General features: G+C 37.7%; 1 protein-coding gene across 2 annotated transcripts; it reads left to right on the plus strand.

The window, feature by feature from the left end:
* Positions 1-8,972: 8,972 nt before the first annotated feature.
* Positions 8,973-20,647, plus strand: LOC146318753 (protein phosphatase 1D-like). 2 transcript variants are annotated; one of them, XM_084730880.1, is made up of 7 exons: positions 8,978-9,709; positions 13,421-13,649; positions 13,838-13,962; positions 14,056-14,237; positions 15,566-15,793; positions 16,159-16,246; positions 19,177-19,315. In XM_084730880.1, exons 1-6 carry the CDS (start codon positions 9,190-9,192, stop codon positions 16,240-16,242), a joined length of 1,368 nt encoding a protein of 455 aa, XP_084587006.1. In that variant the 5' UTR covers positions 8,978-9,189; the 3' UTR covers positions 16,243-16,246; positions 19,177-19,315. The 2 variants fall into 2 exon arrangements, with proteins under 2 accessions (XP_084587007.1, XP_084587006.1); XM_084730881.1 differs by lacking the exon at positions 16,159-16,246 and having other exon boundaries at positions 8,973-9,709; positions 19,177-20,647.
* The last annotated feature ends 1,165 nt before the right edge of the window (positions 20,648-21,812 follow it).

Below are 21,812 nucleotides of genomic sequence, written 5' to 3' on the forward strand. Positions count from 1 at the left end.
AAAAATCAAAAGAGGGAGCCTATGCCGAAGGAAAAGCCTAAATAATCCATCTGTGATCCAGGAGACGCTATCAGATGGGGTGCATACAAATCACAAACCTACCTCTGCAGCAACCTAGGTCCAATATCCTCAGGGTCCTAAGGCTGCACTCAGACAATTTACTCTTACAGATTAAGGCTGACATCTCACACACTCAAGGACATTAGAACATGGGGAATTTCAGTGATAATATTATCATTTTCTTTCTATTTCAAATAAAGAAAAAGACAAGAAAATGTTTTTTTGTTTTGATTTTCCGACTATATGTGGCAGGTTGAAGATTATTCTGAACGCTTATGTGTACTGCTAAACCAGTGAACACGAACATTTCTTACTGCATTAATGTTTTATGGCTATTTATTATTAATCATAACAAATTGTATTGTAAAATGCACAATTGTTACCCATGGTTTGACACAATTTGAAGTCCACTGTGCATACAAATCAGAGCTGCACACATTAGTTGATTAGTCGATTAATCAATTACTCAAGAATTACGCAAGAAAACTGATTACCATCTGTTTTGTTAATTAATTGTTTTCAGTTGTTTTCAGTCAAACATGTGAAAGATTTAAATGCAAGGATTTTCTGCATTCCTTTGTCATTAACAATAGTAAATGAAAAGTCTTTGGGTTTTGGACTGTTGATGGACAAAAGGAGCTATTTGAAGACGTCACTATGGGCTTTGGGAAACTGAGATGAGCATTTTTCGCAATTTTGTGACATTTTATCAAGTTAACAATGAACTGATGAACCAAGAAAATAATCAGCAGATTAGGAGATAATGAAAATTATTGTTAGTTTCAGCTAATATATAGGTAAATACTGTCTATTTTTGATGATTTTCCAAATGAAGCATCACAGCTCGAACTACCTGCAACACTGCCTTGAGAATCACAGCGTGTCTTGTTTCAATATGGGGACACATGCCTGCATCAAGGTTCACAATCTGCAGAAAAGCATCCCACAGGGTCTACATTCACCTGCAGCAAAAACCAGCCTGCCTGCCTCTGTCTCTTTCACTGACTGAAAGCTAAATGGTTTTCACCCTTTTATTTTTTTTTTGCTACCTGCTTATTCCTATTCAGGTATATACAGCGGGGGTGCTAGAACCTTAGTATTCATCGTCCACAAGGTGGGAAAACACCCAATTCATCACGGAGATAGCAAAGACAAACACGTTTACACCAACAGAATCTTGGGATTTTTCAGAAGCCTACCTTTTCCTACAGGCTGTAACTCCTCACACACTCCACTGTGTATTTTATTATCAGCATTTGTTGTATGCACATTGTATGGATAGTGTTTTACAATAATTGATTTTTTAAAAGTCTTATTGAAAACAATGTCCACAATGACTGATGAATGCATCTTCTTCTGTGTAATGATGTGTGTAACCAAAAGGAGAATTGATCCGCAACATTGCTCAGCAGCTATTTATTCAATTCAATCTACCATACGGCAATGTGCATGATGGGCTCAGTGGATTGCACAAATCAGGCAAATACACAGGTGCTTTACATTCAGTAACACAAATACACAAGTAAGTTCAGTTTTGTCACTGTTGGCACAAAATGCACTATGTTCCTCTTTCTGGACAGATCAATCTATGATCAGGGATACATTGTAAAAATACATTTGTTTGAACTTAAAAAAGGTTTGTGCTGGGCTGCCTTAAAAGTTTAAGTTGACATGTCCCAAAAGTTTAAGGTATTAAGTTGAATCAACAACAGTTCAGTCACACTGAACTAAACAAATTTCCTTTAACATTTTCTCCTCATGGAGCTACTTTGTGCCAACATCAACATAAAGACAATATGTGAAACTGTTCCCAGTGAATCCATTCAATTTTAAGAATTCAATACCTTCATCATTTTTCTAAATGTTTTCATTATTGTGATAACAAACAAGCATGACCATTGCATATTTCATATATGTTTTCTTCATACTCTAAAAATAGAAGAATAGAATAGAATAGAATAGAATAGAATAGAATAGAATAGAATAGAATCTGTTATATGATAATGATGTTTCTTGAGAAACCTAATTTAATGAGTTGATTTAAGTCTACGGTACATTCAGTCAGCTCATAATTTCAAGAAACAACTTCAAGTTAGAAGAACTAATTTTTTAAAATTCAATTCACTTGAAAAAATAAAACTTGTATATTATTTTAAGTTAAAAACAAAAAAAAAAAGATTCCACTAAATTCCTGTATGATTTTTTTTTACAGTGTATTCATCTCCAGAGTGAAATGTTTCTTTCTCACTGACAGTTAATAAGGGCACTTAACACAAGCCAAAGACCTGAACAGTATACTACAGACCCAAACATACAGTCAGTGAGTTTAAAAGCTTTTTTAAATCTATGAAGGTGAACATTTAGCCGTGTGGCCTCTCGGTATTCTTACATATAATTCCTCTGTAGAAAAGATGATGGATAAATGAGTCTGATGCTGCAATAGAGGGGCATCAGGGCATGTGACCCAAGACAATTTTCTTTTCAACTATACACTCTTATCAACAGCAGTCTTATCAAGATCCTTCATCTAAGCCAGCCATGCGGTTTTGAATCAACCTCAAGTCAATATCATGGTCATCTATCATGCTGACAGAAGCAGACTAGTGAGTGTGACATTGGAAAGATAACCATCTCAAGAGGAAACGTGGGCTTCTCGAGTGAGAGTGCTGCTTAACTGGTCAGAGTGACCGAGTCACCTGCAGTTTGAACCTGGGGTGAAATACACAAAGACAGACAGTGTGTGACAGCTTATCATAAAAATTAATGTTTTGGATTTGCATGAAACAGGGTATCTCTTGAATATTTTGTTCATTATAGGTATAATAAGCTGTATTTTCCTAGTACAAAAAAACCCAAAATCAAATAATGTACAGACAGACTCATATAAATATAATTCCTTTCAACCATCACTAATGACCCACTAGAAGTGTGTGGTTGTGTCTAGATCTGCAGAGACCTGGCCCTCTGCCTGTATTTCCTCATTATGTCATTATTTTGCTGTGCTTGGGATGCTTTAACAACCCAAAATGTCTGTATTTGACATCCTGAAAATGAGACTCAACAACCAGCTATCTGTCTGGTGAATTTACGAACAGCACGGTAAAAATCCTACTGATTTTACAATTAAATTAATTTGCAACTCATTACTACCTTTAACACATATGTGCTCATCCTCTCCTCGCCTTCATTATGTAATTCACTGTCATGGTTACTGCATTAACTTGCTACAGACACATTGTCTCGTGAATGACAGCTGTACATTTACATCAACATGAGGTCAAGCATTGTTAAAATGTAATTCAATTCTATATTATCACATTTATTTACTTAAACATATTAAAGCTATCCACCAGCTTGACATCTCCACACTAAAATGTCTAAAAATGATGTGAACTTACACTGTTCCAAATGATTACAACAATGTTCAAATGCAGAGAAATCCATAATTTATTCAAGTTAACGGTGCATGGCTTGCTAGCTGTTGTTAGGTAGTTGCTAAGCTGTCCAAATACGTTGGAGCCAAGGATGGTATATTAAATAGGTTGAAATTAAGGGGTTGCAAATCATAAGCACTTTGCTTAATCAATCATTGTTAATACTTACAATCAGTTATTAACTATTAAATTTTACTTGAACAATAAAATTGGTTGAATAGCGATCTCAAAGGCGGACACCGTGGCTGGAGCACTGCTGTCATATTAGGAAGCATTTCAACATGTTTCCTTGATCTCTGATGACATATTTTGATTTATTTTTGTAAAAATATCACATATTTCTCCTTTAATATTACCTCGTCCATGAACATGATTTCTGCCTGAGTTATGTAAGAAAGATTTTTTTTTTTTTTTTAATCAGCCATGGTGGTTATTTAACTGTGAAGACAACGACTCCCATGATCCAGCTGTTCCCAGCTCATTAATATGTGTTCCACCTTCCACGACGTCTCTGCTGCCTTGTATCACTCCACTAACCCCCTCCCACCAAATGACACATTATTGTTAGCGCCATGCAATGGTCAAAATTAGTTATTTCAACCAAAATTAGAATGAAATAATATTATTTACTGCAGTCACACAATACCAGTGTCATGATCAGCCTTTATACTGTACTAACCTCTGTGATAATTTTGGCACTGGACATTTTCCTGATGTGTCTTCTCTCTAGTAGAAAAAGAGAAAAAAAAAAGAGACTTTAAAGAAACCTGTTGACCTACAGCACATCTCTGCCTTGTTCCATTATTGGTATTAATATTAGTTAATTTAGCTGTATGGTAAACCTGTCACAGACTGATGGCCAGCCCTGAGGTCCACTGAGGTCCAAGAATATTTTATTTATCATCATACCTCCACATATTAATCAGTGCACTTTTACCGTACCGTACACTGATGAGGACACACACACACACATAGACGAGCGCACACACACACAAACTGAGTTTAACTGATTTTTTTCATATCAAAAAATGACCAGTGGTTATATTACCATACATTTATATGGTAATATTTGAGTCCCCTTTCCTCTCTGCTCTATGGTCAGGCTGACTGACACTTGAGCTTCTACACAGTCAGGAAGCCAAACAAAGCTATTTTTATGGATGGACCATTGTACAAGAGCTGCATGGGGAATCTGTGAGAATGCAATCCAGGTGTCATTGCCCCTTGGTAATCTCTCTCGTCTTCAAGAATTCATTTTCTCAGCAGCTTCACTTGAAAATGACATTCTGACACCATTTACATGGAAATCACTTTGCCTCTTCATCTGTAATAGTGGCCTGTGTGCAGACAGGACCTCTCTGAGGGCTCGACTATTAATGGACAAACAGTAAAGAGAAAACAGGAAGAAAGAAAGAAAGAAAAAAAAGAAGAGTGCATGGTAAAATATGGGATTTTCAGGGTTAAAGTCAAGGTCACAGCTTTGGGTATTAAGGGATGAAGAGACAGAGGGAAAGCATAATAAGGGAAATTCCTATTTCTCCCCTTAAACATGTGTATCCTCTCTCTCTCACACTCACTGTCTAGCTCCCTCCTTCTCACTCACAAGAAAGAGATGTAAAGATTTTCTCTGAAAGAAGAAGAGAAATCCACCAGCAAAGCACCCAGCTGTGTAAGTGCTGAGGGGAATATATATGTATATATCTGTATATAGGATTTTTCTGAATATTTGAATATCCTACAAGAAAGTTTTGTTTTTTGGAGATACATGTAATATCACGTAAGACTATTTTTTGTCATTTCTCGGAGGTGGTCATCATAAATCAAACCAAAGAGTTGTAAATGTCTGTATACTTGTGATCTCAGTGCAATCTCTACAACCACATCTGTCAAGGTCCAGAAAGGCACACACACCTAGGAAGGTACACACCTTCTGTATGAATTAACATTCATACTGCACAAACTTGTACTGCTTGTACACTATCACTTATAACTTCAGACATAAAGGCATGCTTACACACACATCAGTAGGGGAGACCTGGGGCAATTGTAACATTTTCAACATTTTCCCTCATAAGTAACAGACTACTTGAAATAAGTCATCTTTTGATTTAAGGAACATATATTAGCATTATTATTAGCACTATTATTAGCAAACAACCGCAGACACGGTGTCTGAAAGGGAACCTCAGATCTGCAAAATCTCGTGAGAGTGAACATTTTAAGCTAAACCATGAAAAATCTTCCGAGAGTCTTGCAAATTTATGGTTTCCTTGTAGACCCAACCAGCAGACACGGAGAGCAATGACACAACGTGCCACCACAGCAATGCCTGCGCCACAAGATGCCGGAACACACAAAGCGGTAGCTGGATGCATCTATAGCGAGAGTCAATCGGCCCAAAAAATTGAAAGTGGATCGGAAACACGTGACCTGTCCATATACACCACATTTCATTGCAGTTTATACATTTTACACACAAACTACACAATATCATTTACACAGTAATTAAGTCTTCTTCACTTAAGTCATTTCAAAGCCTTTTAAACATTGAAACTTAAAAACCTTTTTTCAAATCTATTTTTCATTTAAGAGGCCCACTTGCTGGGCTTTCTCAGTCCACCAGTGGGAATCACTGCTCAATCTTCTTTCTGATTGAAGGAATTAAGTGCATTACAACAGCTCCCTGTTACAAATGCTTCTAGTTTCTCTTGAATGAACATAGACAACAACAAACCACAGGTAGGATTACCTTCTCAAGTCTTAAATCAGTGTGCGTGGAATGAAAAGGAGTGTGAAAGTGGTTTATATATGAAGGCAATAGATCACATTAATACAATTCCTGTACATGTTGCCACTATTCCTCTTGTTAAAACTCCTGTTTGCTGAAATTCTGTGAAAATGGGGACAAAGGTGGAGAATTAAGGTTATTCGTCTGGATTAACACTGCCTCCACCTGGCATTATCGTATCATTACTTGATGAAGAGCTCATGCAAACACCAAATATGCAATAATAAAAACCAAACTATTTCTTCTGTAAAAGAGTCTTTTTTTTATATAGTATTTTGTCTTTAAAAGAGTCTTATTTTAATACTGATGAAATTGTTTGAACACTGTGTACTATAATATAATCCATGTCCTATGCTTTTGATTTAAGATTACATTCATGCAGCCTGTGAGGAACAGTTACAGCACCTTGGGATATCCAGGATTTATGTTCCCTTGACCACAATGGTTGACGTCTTGTTGTAAGATCCTGAGGTGGACCTGTCGCAGATGATGGCAATTTTCATCAAGTGCCTATGAAGGCCTGCTTGAAGCTCTTCCGTTTCCTTGTAAAGCAAATGAAAAGATAGGTAAAGTGTGAACTGAATGATTACTGCTGACTTTGACTGTCACTTTTGCTCTGTTTTGCATTTATGGAAAAATATGGTTTATTACAAATTAGGTCTTATTTTTGTTGTTTTGTCCATTTTTCCTAATAGTTAAGATATCCTTAGGTAATTTAATTGCTAATTGCCAAGATCTGTAATATCATTAATAAAGACATGCCCCTTTAATAATATACCCAAAAAGAAAACCCCTAATTTTCTAAAGAAAACTTACTTGCACCAAACTCCTTGAAATGGCCCTGTTCTTTATCTCCAATGTGCATGACAAGGCAGTGGATGGCTATACACTATGTACTTCAATTGTATTGTGCTTTTAAGAAAAATCAAAGAATAATTGAGAGAAGTACCATATTAAAGTAATTTGATTGAATGACTGCCAAAAACTTGCATTTTAAACATAAATCTAACAAAAATATCATATATCAAGAAGCATGTCTTGATCTGCTTGATTCTCCCATCTGTAGCTCCTCCCCTTGATGAGACTAAGTTTCGACATAAAGATTGATTTAATGGTCGGGGTGGTTATTCTCTTGAATCCTTCACTTATCTGTAAACCACACAAACAACCACATAAGTTTAAGAAGAACAGCTTCCTAATCTGTGTAAAGTCTGACATACAGTGATAAAAGCAGGGCACTGAAATGACCCACTATTACTGACTGGTATTTCAATCCAAGTGAAGTCATTCTCTACAGACACAACTTGGAAACAAAGACCAGTAAACAAGACAAGTCAGTTGTATCATATTTGTTCAGCCTACATGTCCTCTAACACACAGTCTTAACTGTCTGAATTTGTCCAGACAAGTAAAATCGGTAGGAGAGGGGACTTGGAGGTGGAGAAATTATATAATCCAGCCAGTTTAATTAAATAACTACAACTTGATTTTTTCTTTCAAATAATTTCATATACAGTATTGAGCTCAAAATACAAACAGTACTAAGTGGATGCAATTACCAATGTTATTATGTCAAGACAATTCATCAAAATGTTTGCAACTTAAAGGATGCAACTTAAAAGATCATCTAAATCAAGCAATTTAAATTTTTATCTCACAACCATGCATGTACTTACTTAAGTGGTGGTAAAAAGTCTCCTGTATTATTTTATAGAGTGTAATTAAAATCTAGTTACCGCTAGAAATTTTAGTCCTCTGCAATAATAATAATAAAAAAAAGCTTTTGTTTTGAATGCAGACAATGTCTGAGATATAAAATAATTTCAACCATACATATAAAAAAGTAAAAATAAAAATAAAATCTTAAGTAACTATGATATATTACAGCAGTAATGTGATTACTTTGAGGTATGCTTTTATTTGAGCTGGAGTAGCCCCCAGCCACTGTTACAACTGCCCTCACCAAGGGGCAACAGTTTGATTTTTTGCATTAAAATGTAATATTAAAATCTTGTTCTTATTAGTGAAAATATCAGTTGTATTATTAATTAGGGCACATACAGGTCTACATGTTTCTTATATCAAAATATGACTTGTGCATTTTAAGTAGTCGGTGAACTATGAAGGAAAAAAAAAAATGGATAAAAAAATTATCCAATGACGTCACAGTTTCCCCCACACTCTCCTACTTTCCCAAAGGTTCCATCATACCGGAATGGATTCTCTGCTAAATGAGCTACATTAAAGTCGATTTTACAAAGTTCTCTTGAGTTATGTATTATGATAAAAGCACATGCATGTAAACTTGTCTGTGACAAATTGAGGGTGATATCATCAAACGAATAATTAAAAGGGCTACATTTAAAGCTAGTCGCATTTTTGCAGTGTGATGGGATCTCTCCGTGTAATTCCAAATGTCTTCATGCATCAGTAAATGCAGCATAGTCAGGAGTGCCATGTGTCGGGGTTGTGTCTAGAAGGGAACCCCAGACACGCAACAAATCTCGCGAGAGTGGTCATTTTAACTCAAATTATGATCTTACCCTAACACTTACCGAGTGTCTTTTATGACTAAACTTCTTAAACACATTGTTGTCACACTATAAAAGAAAAACAGTTTACAACGTACACAATGACGAAACAACCCACACAAGTCTCGCGAGACTTTCATGCATCAAGGGTTCCCTTGTAGGCACGGCCCATGCGTCGTTACTAAGTTGATAGGCGGAAAAAACATGACGCCATTACGTACAGCGGGACGTCTCGGAGAAGATAAACAAAAAGGAAGGAAGCCTTCGGCCATACAATCGCGGCAAAATCGGTTCAAAAATTTAGCTTGCAGGCTACAGTTAGCAACTACATGTGCCCTTGAATTGTTTAGATAATTCCCATCGGGCGTTCACAATCATGGACGAGGCTTTAGTGTTTCGTATGAGCGCATTTTCCGAGCAAGGAGGGAGGAAATACATGGAGGATGTTGTCGAGATAAGAATCGAGTACGAGCCGACGACGTCGCCAGTCGAAGATTATCCAAAGTCGCAGAGACATGGAGGGCAGCCGGGAAAAGCCGAGAACGAGCCCACCAAACAGACTGAAAATGAGACACACGAGCATAACGTTGCTGCCGAGTCTGGGCCGGTTTCTGCGATGTGGGTAGAGAGTCTATCTAATGAGGACAGCGGCAACAACAGCGCACCGGTATCGGACGAGAAAGTCGCAGAGCATGTAGTCGACACTCGGAGGTCTGTGGCGTTTTTCGCTGTGTTTGATGGCCACGGGGGTCGAGAAGCTGCACACTTCGCCAGGGAGAATCTGTGGGATTTGCTGAAGAGGCAGCGGGGCTTCTGGTCGAAGGATCACAGTGAAGTGTGCGCTGCCCTACGGAAAGGCTTCATCGCCTGCCACCATGCGATGTGGAAAGAGCTGCGTAAGTCACCCGAGTTAAGCGTACTTGTTGTTTTTTTTTTTCCCCTTGTTTTTTTTATTGCGCTTCCTGTGTTATTGCTCATAATTCATGCTGTCACAGTCTCATCAAGACAGCAGACTGTGTCACATGAGGGAGCAGCATCCTCAGCTGGCGTGTTGATGCTCCGTCCCCTGCCGACTGGCCCAGCCCATAACAAACGAACACAGTGAGCCGTCATCTGACCACAACACAGCTTTCAGAGTCGACACAACGCCTACATCGTACCTCTCTAGTCAAAGTTTTCATTAAAGCAGTAAATATAAGTGAATTAAAGGTTAAAAGAGTAAAGTACCGCCAGAAAACATTAGTAAATTGAAGTATTCCTCTGTGACCTTAATCCTGTCAGTCACAATGGGGGTTATAACAGAGGATAGTCTGTTATAATTAATGGTGAGCTTGACCAGCCTACACTGTAGCAATAGTATGATTGTGGCCATTCAGTTCTAACATTGGTGTTACTGAAGAATGTATTTAATTTAATGGTAGACTCATATGGGGTTTTCAATGGCTGATGCCAACATGCTGATATGAAAATCGTTCTCTCACGAATAATTGATTATTAAATTAATTGCTAATCATTTTGAGTTATTTTTTAATAAAAAATGTCCAAATTCTCTGATTTCTGCTTCTCAAATGTGAATATTCTCCTCTTATGACAGTAAACTGAGTATCTCTGAAGTTTGGACATAAGAAGACACTTGAGAATCAGCTCGGGCTTTTGAAAACTTGATCAACATTTTCACAAGTTTCTGACATTTCACAGACCAAGCCACTAATCAATTATTAATCAGTTAATCAAGTAAATAATCAACAGATTAGTCGATGAAGAAGATAATTGTTAGTTGCAGATCTAAAAACAATCAAAACAAAAACAGGACGTGTATAATTCCATACACTTTACAGTTTAATTAACATGGTTATCTTAGCCAGTAAGATGTTGTTTTAGATAGATTTCTTTTTAATAATTGATGAAATATAAAAATATATTGGCTTATACTGCAGATTTGAGATGATGACAGGTATTTAAGGGAGAGCAGGGTAGAGTATGTCAGAAGCAATGCATGCAACTGCATTATTTCCTACATAATAAGTAAATATAATATATATTCAGCGCTAGGGGTGACATGATTCTCCAAATACATGATTCAATTTGACTTTAGATTTTCAGGTCATGGTTCAATTCAGTTTTAACTGATGGCTATGCAATTGTTAGACTGTCAAGTTTATTTGAAAAGATCAACAGATTATTGGTTTTATGCTAGATAGAGATTAAAAAAAAAAAACTTACCTAAACAGTACGGGGTTACTCGGGGAATATGTGGCTGTGATGACACTAGTCAATCCTGCTTTATGAAACAGAATTTCTCAGAAAATAAACCAGATTGACTGGAGTAAGCCTGTTTTATGTGGTCATCATGCTTGATGAAACAGCCATCTGATCACTAGCTAGTGGGATCTATCTTCATCAGTACTGCTATGTGAAAACTACAGAGTCATTTGGCTTGTTTCCATGTATGTTCAGAAATGTAACAGCTGTTTTACTTCTGTTAACTTCCTGTTAATACTGTGAGAGGCTTCAGTATAATTCAGTAGAGTGCAGATACAGACACCGAGGATACAGTTCTCCATGGTAGCTCTTAAGGTCATAAGATGTGTGACTGCTGAAGTGAAGCAAGTTCAAAAGTTCATATTTGCTTCTGACTCGCTTGCAGGCTGAACTTAAGTTTACATGTTTGTTTGCACATCTACTTGCATATCTTGTAGGCAGTTTTAAAGATGAAGAGAGGCTTCCTGACACGGGTAAACAGTATTAACATGTTTATGTCAGATGGAAAGGCTTCTTAACTACTTATATTCACAATCCCCTTACACTTACATTCTTGTTTAAGTGAAATCAGACTTAAGTCCAGTAAAGCAGGACATACACTGTATGATTTTAGAAGTGTTGTTTTAATCCAACTCCTACTGTACGAGTACATTTTCTGCCATGTAAAGTCAAAGCTCACGTTGTGCTCACACTGTACAGTCTGATTGTCAAGCTACAACCTGAGTGCTCAAACTGTGCCTGTAAAATAGACAATAAAATAGTGTGTCAGCCCCTGCAGACTGTTCTAGCTATTGGGAATTGTCAGTCAAGTTTTGTCTTGAAGCTCTGAGGCAGATAGAAGTTTGATTGCAAGCAATAATGCCAACAAGGCAGAGACGTGCTGTCTTGATCATCTGTGCCATCCTGTGTGCCGAAACGTCTAAAAAATAAACTGGACTTGCAGGTGGGCAGTGTGGCTTGTTTATTTTGCACTTTCAAATGATCTGTTTGGCACTTTGCACAGGCACAGTGGCAAAAATGTCACTGACCTTGGGAAGGCAACTGAAAGCTCTGCTTTAACTGTGCGAAAAGCTGACAACGGCCAACCAAAACTTCTGACATGTCAGAAACGCCTCCAGTACTGCCTAACATCCTGGTATGAGCGAATACACAAGTTTTGTGTACTATCGATTGGTATTGTTTGGATTTTAATGATTCTGGTTCTGCTTATCGATTCTGGTTCTTAACGATTCTTTATTCCGATTCTTTGGTGGGTCGGGTCAAAACAGGTCACATGCTTATTTTACTTTACTTGGAAACTATTTTAAAAATGCAAAAACCTTTCAAATGCAGATTTTATGCTTTTTCTTTTAATTTCTTAAACTATTTGAATTTATATCAGAATTTGGACATCTGATGATACTACACCGATACCAGAGCTCTTTTTTCTTAATTATAATTATTATTATTATCTATTGTTATTATTATTATCATTGTTAGTAGTAGTAGTAGTAGTAGTAGTAGTAGTAGCAGCAGCAGCAGTAGTAGTATTAGTATTAGTATTGGTATTATGTGTAAGGTAATATGAGGCTGAAACTGAATTTTATTTTTGTGGTGAAAAAGTCTGTGTCATTTGTTGTTGTTGGACTGTTTATGTTCACATCCAGTCACAGTTTTCTCCATCTTTGAAGCTTGTTTAGTGTTCATGACGTCCTTAAACCATTGTGGGCTTCTGTAGGATTCTGGCTGGACCTCATTTGCATAATCTACCCATGATGCATTGCAGAGATTCTGAGTTTGCTATTTTATGTAGTAACCTTAGTGTAGGGATCGATAGGCAGAGAGGAGCAATTTCTTAATTATTCCTTAAAAATTGTAACTTCAGAACCAGTCCCAAAATGGAACCAGTTCTCCAAAATGGCAAAGTCATGTTCTACGACATTCATTATCTGTATGCATTCATGTGTGTTCACGTGTTCAGTTTTTCAAAAGTTTTAACCTGAGTGAGGCCATACAACAATTATAGTAATCATATCACATGATAAGTAGCACAGAGCCTTGAATCAATATTCTTTATCAGCTGATATGCAAAGTTCGGGTATCAGAATCGATATTGTGAGGGGAAAAAATGGTAATGGAGCATCTCTACAATGGTGCTCTGTACAATGCACGGTAAACAACACCTGGTGAAGGTGAAATTTGGTCCAAATCTTCAAACGAACAAAAAAAAAAATCAGGTCAGAAACAGCCTCCAATCATACAGCGTATGCCCAGTTAAAGATATTTGTACGTTGATATTTGATTACATTTGATCATCAGTGAGTAACATTAACACTGAATATTTTATTCATCTTTTTCCCTTACAGCGGAGTGGCCAAAGACGATCACTGGCCTGCCCAGCACATCAGGCACCACGGCCAGTGTGATTGTTATCCGTGGAGTTCACATGTATGTTGCCCATGTAGGCGATTCAGCAGTAGTGGTTGGAGTGAAAGAAAATGACTCTGACATCACGCTTCAGGCACTCGAAGTAACACAAGACCATAAACCAGAACTTCCTAAAGAAAAAGAGCGGATTGAACGACTGGGTGGCAGGTGAGTCAGTGAACACGACCTTGTAGAAGACTTCTTCTTTGGAGACATGTTTCAAGATTGAAATGTGTCATAAAGGTCAGCCGGGGGCCAAATAACATCACATGGAGGGAAGACATTTTGTTGTTCCTTTCATCATTGCTGTATTTCCTGTCAAGCTTAAAAACTTGTTGTGTTATTCTTGTCCTCAGTGTAATGAAGAAATCTGGGGTGAACCGTGTTGTGTGGAAGAGGCCCAGACTGACTCATAATGGCCCTGTGAGGAGGAGTACAGTCATTGACCAGATCCCCTTCCTGGCTGTGGCCCGATCCCTCGGTAAAGATAAGAAAGAATAAAAATTATACTGTATATTGCTAATGAATCATTTTTGTTCTAACTGTTCATCCCTATTTTCTTATCTGCTGCAAGGTGATCTGTGGAGCTACGACTTCTATAGTGGGGAGTTTGTTGTTTCTCCAGAGCCTGATACCACCGTGATGACGCTTGACCCCAAACGCCACCGCTACATCATCCTTGGCAGTGATGGACTATGGAATATGATGCCACCCAAGAATGCTGTGAACATGTGTTATAGCCACGACAAAATGGTGGTACGTAATTGTGCAACTAATACATAAGCGTGTGATTTGGAATGGGATTTTTATCGCAAAGGTCAAGGTTTTTTGCTATAACTCAGGAATTCATAGATGAATTATGACAAAATAACACCCAGATATCTGAAGAGAAGTGATGTTTCTCAAGTGATTCCCTGGAATCATACATGTCAGGTTATGATTTGTAACTCCCCCACTCTTCCCACTCCCAGAAAAGGCCAGCAGCACAAGCAAACTGTAAAAAAAAGTTTTTATTTGAACTTCTAAATTAGCCCTAAATGTCTGTGAAAATAAAGCAAAATATAAATAAATGATAAGTCACAAACCTGAACTCCTTATTCCAATTTACAATCCATTTCTTAGAAACTCAAGTTCAAGCTCAGCAAGTTGAAAATTAATAAGAACAGATCTAATCACACTTTTTATAGCATAGAAGACCCAACTACGTTATGTTAAATTACTTTGTTGGAATGTTTTTCACTAAATTATTAAAGTATCTGCCATTGTCTGTAAGAGGCTTTGCATTTATCTACATGATTTTTTAGATTTATGTGTAATGATCTTATTTCTATTTGCAGACAGAAATAAATTCTATCCATTAATTTGGACTGACATGGATGTAACGGTAATTTAACTTTTTGGTTTCTGTTCTTAAAAACAGTTGGAAAAGGATAAAAGCAGTCATCAGTATTTATCAGAACATAAAGGCAGAACATGGTTCAGCTCTGCCCACACTGGTGGGGAAAAACAACCCATGGCTCTGTACTGACTTGTATTGTGTGACGATGCCTCTTGTCACTTTCCGTCTGCTAGCAAACAACAGAGAAATGTCTAAAAGCTGCTATATGCTGGGAGGCACTACTAATAAGTTCAAGAACTCACATGCAGACATGAGGTGCCAGCAGGATGAATGGGGAAACTGTGCGATCCTGACACTTAGTAACATTATGCCAAGATTAGAGTTGCTAATCTTTGTTAGGTTACATGACAATCTTACCTGGTGATGCGATCAAATAGTTGTTCATATTAAAGTATTTCACCTCTGGCCACTCAGTGGGCTCATTTTTAATAGGAAAGCAAGATAATGAGAAGGGACGCTGAGATTTACTGGAAATAGTCTGTTTGAGTGTTCCTCTCTGGTAGACTTTGGGTGCTAAAATAATGTGTTGTCGCACTGAAATTTGATGTTTTTAGTGAGCTACAGTCACTTTGTTGCCTTCATGTCTACACTTGTTGAAGTCTGGAAGCTATAGAATTTACAGGATTGTAATATCAATAAGATTTTTCATTTTCTTTCTCTGACTGTCACTTCTTTTTGCTCCAAGGGACCAAAGGGAATGTCTTGCGCCCGCCGTCTGGGATGTACGGCCCTGCTGTTTTGGAAAGAACGCATGCTCCGTGCGGACAACACAACAGTTATTGTCTTGGCCCTGCAGGAGCGCGGAGGCCCGCCTATCCCTATGCACCGAGATGAGATTGTTGTTGACATGGCTACAGGAATTGACCATGTTCCATACCCAGGAACTACTTATAACACATGTGAGGTCCCAAAGGTTAGTGCCATAGCTTTGTTGCATAATCCTTATGTAGTGTTTCATTGGGATGAACCATATAAACCATACAGCAAAATATTTTCCAAACGCAGAGTGGGCCACAGATGGGGAAAATACCTCAGGACCACTCTGATGATGGAAAAATATACTGAATATTTTTGTGTGTTTGTTTGTTGTTTGCTATTCACTGTATTGTCCTTTATATATCCCAGCCCATTTTTATTGTCATTTTGTTTAATACTTTCACCAGTTAAAGCAATGAAGATTTGTAGTCGACATGGCTGTTGACTTAAGGTCACACCAGCAGTTTCTGTCAGTGGACTAATTGGTTTCAACGAATCACTCTTTGTTTCCGGGGCCAACAGGCGGAGCATGAGGATGACATGTTTTATGAAGAAGATGAGATATATGGAGAAGAACATGAGGGATGGACATGCCTGGAGTGGTAGTGAGGTGACTGCTCAGTTATAAAAATGTATCAAAGTGTCAGCAACATGACTGGCCAGTGATTTAATTTATCTATTAGCTGAACAGCCAGGCTCGTCTTGTTGAACCTGCTGGCAAAAATTCAGCTATATAGATAGTTATAAAAATGACAAACTTACCTGACAGTTGGTTAGTGTGTGTATATGTATATATATGTATATATATATATGTATATACATGCAGTACTGCACTGTTATAAGAGAACTGTAGATTGTTTATTTCTTTAAATGTGTTGCCTCAGTATTTAAGTCATTCATGAAATTGAGACAATCAGTTCAAAATTCTTTGAGTGACTTTTTTAGTTGAAGATAGATGAAGAACATCCTTCTATAAAACTTCTTCCCACTTCAGCCAGTAGAGGGAGTCAGTCAAATTGCTGGCTTAACAAAAAAAAAACATATTCAGGCCCAACAGAGAGCCGTATTATTCCAGTGTGCGTCAGCTAACAGCTGACATCACGCTATGAAATTAAGTCACCGGTTTTCTGCTGACGTTTGTGCATTAGTCTTCGGTGCAGAATTCTGAATTCTGTCCCCACAACTCATTTTGATAAAAGACATTATCTGAAGACTACATATGTATTTCCCATAACTCTATTAAGAAGAGAGTGATTTTTTTTTTTTTGTTTGGGAAGGAGAAGTTTGGTCTTTCGTACAAACCCCAATACCAAAATAGTCTGGAAGATGTGTAAAATGTGCATTAAATCAGAATGCAATTTGCAAATACTTTTTGAACTCTATGCAATTGAAAACAGTACAAAGGCAAGATATTTAATGTTCAAACTTATACATTTTATTGTTTTTGTAAATATACATTCATTCTGAATTTGGTGCCAAAAACACTTTCCAAATAAAGTTTGGACATTGGAAACACAAGACAGGGAAAGTTAGGAAATGCTCAAAAAAACCACCTGTAGGGAACATGCCATGGGCAAACAGGTGACAGAATCATGTTTGGTTATGAAAGGGACATTTGACAGGCACGGTTGTCCACAAGCACAGATGGGGCAAGTGGTAATACTTTGTTACTGCATGGCCAAATAGTTCAAAAGTTTGTATGTCTCAACACACAATTTCAAGGAATTTAAGGATTTCATCTTCTGCAATCCATAATTAATTCATTCGATCATGGATCATTAAAAGATTCAGAGAATCTGGAGAAATCTCTGCATGTAAGAGGCGAGACTTAAAATAAAAAACTTTGATCCCTCAGGCAGCACTGCATTAAAAACCCACATTTACATAAAGATCCTACATACCTTATGAACATTTTGGAAAACCTTTTTTAGTAAACACAGTTTACTGCTGCATCTGCAAATGCAGCTTGAAGGGATAGTTCACCCAGAAATGAAAATTTAGTCATTATCCACTCCCCCTCATGCCGTTCGAGGGTCAGGTTTATTTTGGTAGTCTGCAAAACACTGCAGAAAGGAAACACTGACAACAATACAGACACTGCAGGAAAACTGTGTTGCAGAATGTCCCAAACAATGGAAGTGAATGGTTACCAGTTTTCAAACATAAAAAACAACTGGAAGTAAAACATATAATGCCTCCATACAGCTTGTCTGTTATAATTCAAGTTTCCTAAAGCCCAAGCTGAGAATCTACAGTGAAGATTCAGGCTAGGCAACTTGGCATGTTGGGACTTTAGGAGACTTAGATTACACCAGACGAGCAGTATGGAGGCATTTTATGTTTATGTTAGTTTATTCTCTTGTTTTTTTACATTTGAAAACTGGTTACCATTGACTTCCATTGTTTGGGGGATTCTGCAGTGCTGTTTTCCTGTGAAATTCCAGCAGTGTTTTGCAGACTATAAAACTAAACCTGACCTTCAGTCGGCGTGAGGGTGAGTAGATAATGACTGAATATTCATTCTTGGGTGAACTATCTCTTTAAGACTCCACTATGTAAAGAGAAAGCCATATTTCAACAACATACAGTAATGCCACTGAAGTCTCTTTTTGACGTTGTGATCTCCGGGCTAAAGAGAAAAAGGACCATTCAGATTATTACCAGCACAAAGTTCAGAAGCCAGCATCTGTGATGTTAAGAGAGTGTTAGTTTCCATTGCATTGTGGGTAAATGTCACATCTGTGACAGCACCATTAATGCTGAAAGGTACATACTGGTTTTGGAGCGACACATGCAGCCATCCATCTTTTTCAGAGACGTCCCTGCTTGTTTCAGAAAGACAGTGTCAAGACACATTCTGCATGTTACAACAGTGTGGTTTCATAGTGAAATAGTTCAGGTACTAAACTGGGCTGTCTGCAGTCCAGACCTGTCTCCCACTGAAAATGTGTGGCGCATTATGAAGCACACCATAGCAGGATAATAGCACACCGGAGACCCTGGACTGTTGAGCCATTAAAGTCATATATCAACCAAGAATGATAAAGAATTTCACTTTAGAAACTTCAACAATAAGTGTTCTCAGTTTCCAAATGCCAAGTGGTAAACATGTCCCTGTCCCAGCTTTTTTGGAATGTGTCATAGGCATCAAATTCAGAATGAGTGTATATTTAGAAAAAAACAATTAAGTTTATCAGATTGAACATTATATATCTTGTCTTTGTACTGTATTCATGTTTACATTTTTTTCAATTGAAACTCATATATCTGTATTTACTGCCTACATTCTCTACAGTTCACATTATCACTTGTATCATTATCACTCATCTGTGTGTCTCATTGTCAAGTTTAGATTGATGAACGACAAGTTGTTTTTTTTCTTTTATTTTTGACAAAAAAACAGACATAGTTTGACTTGATTTAAACTCAAAAAAGTGTGCATATAATACATGTGTATTATTTTTAGTAGTTTGACTGAATAAATCAGTTGATGGCAAATTATTATCTTTTAAATTAAACGTTGGATTTGTTTTATTTCAGCGGAGCGATGCAGTGAACGCTCCCTCCCCATTCAAAGAAAGTTCCACGACCCTGGAGCAGGCATTTGGGCTGTACGAAGCGACTTTCTGTGCCACGGCGCAGCTCCTACCTGACGTTGACTCTGTGAGGGCCGCGCTGCCCCCCTCAGACGGTCCTGTGAATGTTTTCGAAAAGCAAGACTCAACAACCCAAATGGACTGCGCTGCTTCTGCTCCTCCATTAAAAAGGTCTCGCCGGTCTCCTCACGCCCCTCCCGAACTCAGAGGTCCTCACCGTCGGCTTGGCCGGTCCTCCAACAAAAGTTTCCCGGAGGAGACGCCCCATAGCAATGTACAAAGTGAACAAACCCATCAAAAGGGAGAAAGAAGCTCCTCTGAGGAACACGGCATCCTCCCGCAGCACCACAACTCTGCCTTGTGTGTGTGCTGAAGCTCATAGAAACAGTGTTTTATGCCCTGAGACAAGAAGGATAATCTGCACCGTTTGCTCATGTATCAGGTGTGCCACAGGCCTATTCCTAGATGTATACTTTTTATACAAAGTCTTTGTTTTTGTAAATATGAGAAATTTGAGATTGTAAATGTGTTGCTGTTTTAATTTTTTTTTTCTTCTTGCTCTTTTTCCTGCCCCCTCCTTAAATTTTAGTGTGATTTTAAAATTTAAATCAGTTCAATCTACACAATCTATTTTCATACTTTTAAGTATGTATAGTATATCCAAAAAGGACGTATTTTGAAGACGATAGATCACTACAACCTGAGAGGACGTCAGTTCAGCAGAATTGTGACACATGCAATCTTCCAGTTTAAATATTTATCGATAAAATGAATTAACTGTTTTCAATTGTTTTGACTTGTTGGATGCTATAACATGCCAGTCTTTCTTTGATTTGGGTTAATACCTCAGACCAGTTGTTTGGGATCTTTCCTCTTACATGAAATGTATTACAGTTGACCCTTCCTAAGTCCTGCCCCTTTTGGAACTTTGGTCATCTTTTCTTCTTTCCTGTTTCCTGTAGGCTAGATGTTCGATTGTGTTTTGCTTTACCTGTTATGTAAATAAAACCAACATTTGAAGGCTAACATTTTGCTGCAAAGCAAAATATTAACTAACCAGCTAGCTTACAACTGGTGTAGATTAGTTTGCGAGTTAGCTAGCGTTTTGCTAACATTAGCTAACTTAAGATGTGATTATATACACGTCGCTTCTACAGCTCCACCATTTTAACCATCTTCAAAATGTGGTTTCCTTGTCAACATTAGCCAACAGAGCCTTGCACAAAGCTGATCTAAAGACAGGAAACAGTAAAGAGAGTTGATCAAGGCTCCACTGGTTATTAAGCTTGTTCGACTGGTGTTGGAGCAAAGAGCAAAAAGGGGCGAGATTTAGGATGGATCAATTGGTTGCAAAATAATGGAAGTAATTTGTCAAGCATTGGTCAGTGGTAATTAAGAGGGTACTATTAATTTTAAATCTGTATTTGTTATGTGTTTTTACTGGTGGCTAATAATGGCTAATTATGTACTGTCATGATCATAATTGCTACTGAGCTAATTTGTGTACCTTAAGCATACTTTGTGAGAAGGTGGTAAAGGGTCAGTTCACCCAAATCAGAAAAGAAACCCTAATGGTGTCTGTCCAGATACTGTCGATATGTGTTTTAGTGAACTGACCCTTTGTTGGTACTTTGCCGGACCATTTTTTTTCTTTGCTGGAGAGTCACATTGATCCATTCGGAGCATCTCCATGTGTGATCTGTCCAATTAAATAACTGTAAAATGTTACTTTTTTTTAAAACTTTGGGCCTATTTACAAGTGCATTTGTTTAAATGGTACAATCAGAAGTACAGGCTGTTGGGTAATAGTACTGTATGTTGATGTGAAAGCCAAGATCAATACCTGTACTTCGGCAGAAGGTGGTTTCTGCTTTGCCCTTGACTTTTGTTTGTGTAATGTCTGCTGACACCATTTCAATAGGTCTTCCTCTTTGTTCTCATATATTAAACACTGTAAAAATGAAAAAGTTAAGAAAAGTCAAAATTTCAAGACAGCCTACCTTGGTAGATTTTTGAGTTTTACACCAAACTCACAGCTTAATATGAATAATTTATCAAATGCAGTTTCTTGTGAGGGTTCTAAAACTAAAAAACTCAAGTTTATCTAAAGAAGGAAAGTAAATTATCTCAACAAAAGTTTTGATCTGATTCAAAACTCGAAAATCTAGGCAGCTGCTTTGAAATTATGACTTTTATCAGCTGTTACAGTGCACCCTCGTGTGTGGCTTGCATCCATAACCTGTGCACATAAAACACCTTATGGTATTCTGAATACAGAAAGTGCCCGACTCATGGTATATAGTACATTAAAATGTGAGTTCTAACTTGTGTTTATATGGCAGCTCAGTTAATGTTCTAGCTGATTTGTTTGCCTTCTCTTTACATAAAAGTGTCATGTTTGCCTTAGCACAAATAAGTCAGAGGTGCTTTTTACATGTTTTCATATTTAAGACTGGATCAGATGAGGATATAAAGGATATGTTGGCTGTGGCCTCAACCGTTATCATGCACCTTCAGTTCTACATCAGTGTCGTTCTACCACTCACACTGCAGCACACTAAACCTGCTCCTAAACGTGGT

Source organism: Lutjanus erythropterus, chromosome 11 (assembly GCF_056507025.1).
Source record: "Lutjanus erythropterus isolate fLutEry1 chromosome 11, fLutEry1.hap2, whole genome shotgun sequence".
Taxonomy (NCBI): Eukaryota; Metazoa; Chordata; class Actinopteri; order Lutjaniformes; family Lutjanidae; genus Lutjanus; species Lutjanus erythropterus.